The sequence below is a fragment of the Serinus canaria genome, chromosome 2 (assembly GCF_022539315.1).
Source record: "Serinus canaria isolate serCan28SL12 chromosome 2, serCan2020, whole genome shotgun sequence".
NCBI lineage: Eukaryota > Metazoa > Chordata > Aves > Passeriformes > Fringillidae > Serinus > Serinus canaria.
The window spans coordinates 47,907,984-47,915,049 of record NC_066315.1 but is presented as its reverse complement, the minus strand read 5'-3'; the positions used below and the strand labels follow the sequence as shown (position 1 = coordinate 47,915,049).

Genomic DNA, 7,066 nt, shown 5'->3' with positions numbered 1-7,066 from the left:
CAGCTGAGAGGGATTATACAGAGTTTAGTTCTTCTGACAAGCTGTGTTTATTTACTTTAAAGTAGAAGTTCTAAGGCTAAAAAATGTATATTAAAGCTATATATTGCTTTATAGATAAAGTGTTTGTTCCATGACAAATCTTTGGAGCTTTCTAAATAAAATTTCTTTAATTCAAAAATCAGAATTTTCTGAAAATAACTTTTACATCATTTCTGTAGAATGCTAGGAGAAAACATCTTGTTTTCTGTCTCTATAAATCAACTTCTCAAGAATGAATTATGGTCATGCATACAGGATTTAGTACAACATCTTACTTTAATAAAGCAAAAGCAATAAATAAATCCCAGCATAGTTCCCCATCAACAGTAAGGGTACCCCTGCTGTCACTTGTCATTACTTTCAGTATTTCCACCTCCTGTGCTCTTGCCAGTGCAATCTGCTGCCAACATCAAGAATGTCCTTCTTTATACAAATCACTGATTATGAGGTATTGCAGCAATAAACAAGGGTTGGTACATGGCACAAAGTCTGCGGTAAAAAAACCCCAAACCCAACATTCATATGAAAAATCATCCCATCAAATTAACAAAAACAGCTCACATACAAAATAAAGGAGAAGAATAAGAAATCACATAAATAATTTCAAAATGGCACGACAGTGAAAAGATAGAAAGGACTTTTCCCACAACTTCAAAAGTCCCATAGGAAAGCAGAGAAGACCTGCCTGGCCCATGTGTGGGGACAGCAAGGTCCCTGACAGAGCAGAAGAATGAAGATGGGACAGTGGGGACAGGCTGAAGGGCACTGTCTGGCCACACAGGCACTGTCTGGCCACACACATAGACTGCAGGACTGGGGCAGGAGGCAAACCCTGCCAGACAGGCCAGGATAGCAGTGGCAGGGCTGATGGGAGTGGGCATGCATTCTCCATGGAAAACAAAACTGAGTCACTGGCCTGGCCTGAAGGATAATTTTAGAGCAGAGGGTGAAACCCAACCCTCTCCTTCAGCGTGACATGGGCTGTGACATAGAGCTGGCAACTCAGCTGCTGCTGTTTATCAGCCCTGGGCAAGCGTGGGAAAAACCTTGGCGGGGAGCAGGGTGAGCCCAGCAGGTTTTCCTTTCATTTCCTCTCCTTCCCTTTTGCTCATGAGCCCCTTTGCCCGGCGTCATGGAAGCCTGAGCTGAGCCAAATGAATGGTGACGGCTGGATGCTGAGGGCATGAGCAACACCGCAGTGCACAGAGAGAGCACACAGGGCACAAAGCCCAGACGGGTAACACACACACACGTAATTTTATTCCACGTTGTAAGGCACGGGCTGGGAACCCTCCATGACATTGGTGCTACTGCCCCAATTCCTCCAGGCCTCTGAGGGCCCCAGTGGTGGAGGCAGTGATGTCAGCCCAGAGCTATCACAACCAAGAAGGCAAGAGCAGGCGGAAAGCAGAATTACTGTTCCCACCTTCCAGGGTGGGAAATAAAGGAGTCTGAAGTAGATTCCTATGGATGTAGTGGTGAGAAGATTAATTCTTCAGTCTTCAAAGACAGCAGGCAGCACTCTTTTAAAGACACACACATTCTTGTAGATAGACATGCAGGTCACGCATTCACGCTTGCAAAATGTGCAGTGCTGGGCTATTTGTCTTTTTTCAAATAAAATATACTGCAGCTATGTGCATCACTTCATTCAGGATGCAGTTTTGGGCTCTATGCTCTATGCTGAAATAGCCATACCAAACTACACAGGTCTTTACCCTGGAGCATGTTGAATCAAAGTAGAGTTTGGAAGTTTCCACTACCATCTTCAGAGCAGCATCTTGTCCTACATTTCTGACGGTTTTCTGGGGCTACTGATTGGATCATAAGTTTTTTCCCTCTGCCCTTATAAAGCAGTAAGTGCTCAGGATTGTTTAAAAAGTTTTCCAAGCTTGCTCCATTTGCTCCTACACCAAAGTGCAGATGTGAAGACTAAATCTGTAAGTGTCTGAGTCCATGCCATACATGCAGCCTCCTGGAAAGACTGCGACCTCCAGATTTTTATAGTCAGGGACCTCTGTCTATTTGCGTTGGGTGCCCTTTTGAAGTCTTTATTCCCTATAGCTAGGGAGTAAGCTACTGATGATCCTATGATGTGCCTTTCTGTCATGTGGGAACATCCTGCAGTTTGCCTCCAGCATCAGTTTTTGGCCAAGGATGCAGAAGATGCAAGATGTGATACAACAGACAGGCCAAGACCTCTCATCAACTGGTATTTTGGGATAGCAGCAATTGCACATGAGCCAACCCTGGTCTCTTTGTTGGACACCCACATGTAGTTCAATGTATGTTGCTCACATATGGCTGGCATTGCCCTTGCTCTTGAGATAGAACTGATAGCAAAATACATAGGTCAAGTCCAGCTCAGATCCATCAGGTATGTAGATGCTCAATTCCTACTGAAATAAATGCAAGTGAAGGTTGCAAACACTGTTTGGAAGTGGACTTCACTGACATTAGGGAGTAAAGGGTGGGAATAGAGATACGAGTTTGCAAGGAGTAAATGTAAGCACTAAAATATAATTAACTTCAAGGTGAGAAATACACTGATTTTGTTAATGTCCCAAAATAAGAATGTCATACTGTTTAAAGATTTCTTGACTAAAATTGACTTTGTCAATGGATTATTGTGTTTCTTCCTATGTTCTTCATGAAAGTTGGCATTCCCTGGTAAATGGCAGCACTTTGATGGTGTGCAGCATGGCTTGAGGCAGCAAAATCTGTCCCTAATACTAGAGTTAAGCAAACTGTTAAAATAGGAACTGAACCAAATGCCCAGATCTCCTCCCCAAACTCAAATGAAACCTTTAAACCTTTCTTTGAGGTTCAGGAATGTTTGGTTAGCTTTAAATTAAACAATGTTGTACTTCTACACATCCTGCTTTCAGAGAAGACTCCAAGCAGAAACACAAAAATATGGCAGGCACATCTATGTTTGCACTCTTTCTGGCCTAGATGAAACCAGGAAACACTGGAAATCTCACAAAACCAGATTTACCTCACACACTATCCAGCTACCAGGTTCTGTTGCTGTAAACCCACAGAATACAATATAACTCATGTACATACCAATTTATAATTAATTTTTCACCAAATTACTGTGATAAACAAGTTTGACTATCAGACATATGAACCCCCCATTTTTATTCAATTGTGGCAGCACACTATATAGCTACCTTATATTCCTTTTATGCTCCTTCTCATTGAGTCACTGGTGTAGTTACCTAAAGACAGGATGTCTCTTGTGGTACATGACAAGAAACCAAAGTACATCATAATGATAACAAACCAGGCATATGCATGATGTGCTTCATATTTGGTTTGTGGCTAATTCAAAACACGTAATCCTAAATTCTGCTGCTTGATATCTCTTTTACAACTCTCTGCATTGGATTTGTAGAGCATAAATATGAAGACAACAGCATTGTTTTAGAGGAACATATTTAGCCATATAAAATTGCCCTGCAAGTCAGGGCAAAAATTTTAAAGCACTTTTGACTACCATACTTTTGCAAATTTGCAAATTCATATTTAAAGGAACACTTAATGCTATTGCTAGAAACTGTATCACTGTCTGCAAAACATAATACAGACACCCTGATTACCCAGCTATCTGCTCAACCGCAACAAAGCCATCCCAAACAACTCAGTACCACAGCTTCATGCTTGCTAGCCAGATTTATTATATTTTCCAGATTCTAACAGGACACATATTAAGAAATGCATGCTAATCATTGTCCTAATGAGAACAATATGCAGTTAGCATTTAGAGTGTCACACAAAAAATACAGAAGGCGAGTACAGAATAAATGCACTCTAAATTCAAGGAAACCCAATCCTTCTCTCCACTAGCTTGTTTCAGTGAAATGCCCCGCTCCACGAGAAATTTTTAATGAACTAGCTAAATTTTAACCAGTATGTATATGTGCTTTCATTAGGCATGGGGCAAAGTAAAATGCCATTCTGACCATAACTGTGAAAGAGAAACAACCACTGTCCCACTTGCTTACGTACAAAAAGCCATGAGTATATAAAGCACTAACAGCTTGCCCAACATCTCTCCTCTAGAGACACCAAACTCCCCAGTGTTTACATCCGTTTACAGCCAGATGACTTCTGGAACAAACAATTACCCAACATGTGTAAGAGGACAAGAATCTGTCTTTAAATTTTTTGCAAGTTATAAATAAAATGCACACCTTGTAGAATAAACCAGTTAATCTCATTTGGTAAATGTGCAAAACCCATCATGCTTCTGAGCGTATCGAAGGTGCATGAAGGTTTGGTTTGAACTCTCTAATGCAAAATATGTGCCCTCCCTGAACTTTTTTGCTTATGTGGAGATAATAAGATTGAGATGCTGATGAAACAGCAAATAAAACAGTCATCAACGGATCTGCTCAGATTGCAGTGCCTCGCTGCCACACCACACATCTAAAATTGGTGCCTCCCATTCCTCCTTCCCGCCTCTCTACACAGGTCACAGGCTCTATCTTTCTCTCCATTCCAACCACCAGGCACTGTGTGAATGCTGATTCAGCCTTTACTAACTATGGACAGAGAACAGCTTTTGTTTTTTTCAGACCTCTCTGGAATTATGAAGGTGTTTTCACATCCTGAGTGAAGACTGTTGAAAGCAGTTACAAAACATTAAAGCTGTTTAGAGTGCAGAACTGTTTAATCCCTTTCCATAGGTTAAAACTAGTGTTCCCTTGAAAAGTGAGTGCTGACGTAAAATTTGACTGAAAACTGTCTCACCACACCCTACTGGAAGACTTCTCCAAAAGGGAGATGCATAAAAAACTTCAGCTTACTTCTTTTTGAAGGTGTACCTCTCCCTCCTTCCCTTCCGTTTACACCATTCTCCCAAGAAACAGAAAAGTATTTTTTGCATGTCAGCAAAAGAATAAAGCTACTCCAGTTTCTTTTCAGAAAGAATGAAACTTAGCTCAAAAATTGACTACTAGCTTCCTGAAGAGCAGAAAAAACCCAAAAAACAACCAAAACAGAACACAAAGCAAAATAAAACCAAAAGAAAAAATTTACACAATTTTGATGCATATAATTTAAAATTATATTTTTCCCTTAGGGATGAGGTTTTACACAGGTCATCTTTCCCTTCAAGTCTCCAGAGGTAACAAGAAGAATGGCACCAAAATTTAGCTTTTTCTTCTAGACAGTACCATTGCTGCTGTCTACCTATGCTTAGTCTTCTTGAAAAAATAAATAATGAAATCTTTGCAAAATTAAAATCAACATTAAATAAATAGTATCTAGAAATATTATCTTAATGGTAACTATATAATACTGCAAGTGCATCACTGAGCAGATTAATGTGATCGAAAGACATCTTTTGTTTTACATATTTTACTCAGTTATATGCTTATGTTCTCTCTCAAGCGAAAACTTACAAATTCCACAGAGAGCAATTAGGTTGAAAAATCAGCTTAGATGTCAACACCTGACTATCAATAACCTTCCTCTTGGCTAACACGTGTTTGCCCAGGGCAGTCAGTGTCCATACTCAGCATTCATCTCTCATCCTCATCAGCTGGGCTGTCTGGCAGGTGCTGGGTGGGGTGAACACGGAGGGGTCTGCAATGCCCGGGTGGATGTCAAAGAAGCGAGTGGAGGTCGTCACGCTGTAGTTCTTAGTGTAGGTTTCCTGTACTGGGTAGCAGTCTTTGACGGTGTAAACGCCGACCCAGGATTCCACTGCAACCAACCAGAAATGTAACTGCTTTAGGTGACAAGACAAGATGAATGGGTCATGATGATGTCAGTCCCTTTTAACTCATTGCTTCTGCTTAACATTATCTATTCAGATTCTCATGAGAATTTTTTTTTAAATTCCTATTCTTTTCAAACACTTCTAGCAGTTCATTATCTCAAGACTATGCTCAGTGCTGATTTCCTCCAGAATGGGATGTAGCAAGTCTGTGTCCCTTTTTTAACTTCAGTCTAATTCTACAGTGTGCTAACCTCAGAGGTGTTCCCTCGCTCTATTTCCCCTCTGTTCTCTGTCATCACCTATACCTTTTCCACTATGCTGCTCAGGCAGTGGAAGTAATACCATTGAAGTGGTGTCCTTTGAATGCCCTTTGCTTTTATCTCTCTTTTATTATTTATCTCTCTTTTTATTATTTTATTTCTGTGATCATTCTTTACCCCTTCAATCATTCTCCATTCCATTGTTTTATGCACTTCAGATCTCTTGATAGCATAAACTCACGATGTTAAAATTACTTACTGTGATCATAAATCAGTTCCTCTGAGAAATGTCTATAATGAATTTTTCTAGTCCTAAGAACACTGATTTTCTTCCCCCCAGCAGCAATCACACACACTTATTTTCAGTACTTTCAGTTTTGTGTCATAGGCTGCAGCACAACCACATTACCATAAATAAATAAATGGTGACATGAAACACACTTATACTGTATTCAAAGAAAGGGTGGCAAGATAAGCAATATTTGAATAGATCTCTTTTGAGCATGCTAATATACCAGAAACATTCTGACCTTAATTACCATGGTTTTGAGTACATAGAAATGGAAGCAAGCTTTTACTGAACAAGCCTTCTCTCAAAATTTAGAATTAAAAACCTTGGTTAAATATGATGCTACCAAAGTAGCCTGCATCTCCCCTAAAACTTATATAATTGTAAAAGAAATATAATTTTTACAATTCAAACCAATACTAACTGAAAGGTAGATAGGTAACTTTCAGACATTATGTTTATGAATGATCATACAGAAAAACACTGTAGATATGAAATAATACAAGATAAAAATCACACATCATTATTTGCATGTATCTGGATATAAAATTCCATAAAAATTCAAAAAATATCAGACCTGAAAAAAAAAAATTATTGGAGTAAGTGATAATTTGTCTCTTGCAGAATACCAGAGGATATATCAACCTAGTTACAGAGGTCTAATGATCTTACCTTTCATTCTCTACTTCATTTGTTCTACTTTTATTCAAGAAAGAAATATTTTCCTCTGGCTAAATGCTCAGGTTC

The 7,066-nt window shown here is 39.5% G+C and overlaps 1 protein-coding gene across 1 annotated transcript in view; it reads right to left on the bottom strand.

Annotated features, from left to right (window-relative positions):
• Window positions 1-3,698: 3,698 nt before the first annotated feature.
• The window catches only part of EPDR1 (ependymin related 1), a 28,368-nt gene continuing 25,000 nt past the window's right edge, over window positions 3,699-7,066 (bottom strand). Inside the window, exon 3 of the mRNA XM_030232444.2 lies at window positions 3,699-5,754. Within this exon, the coding sequence (XP_030088304.1) occupies window positions 5,564-5,754 (191 nt within the window). The 3' untranslated portion in view covers window positions 3,699-5,563. The remainder of the gene's footprint in view (window positions 5,755-7,066) is intronic.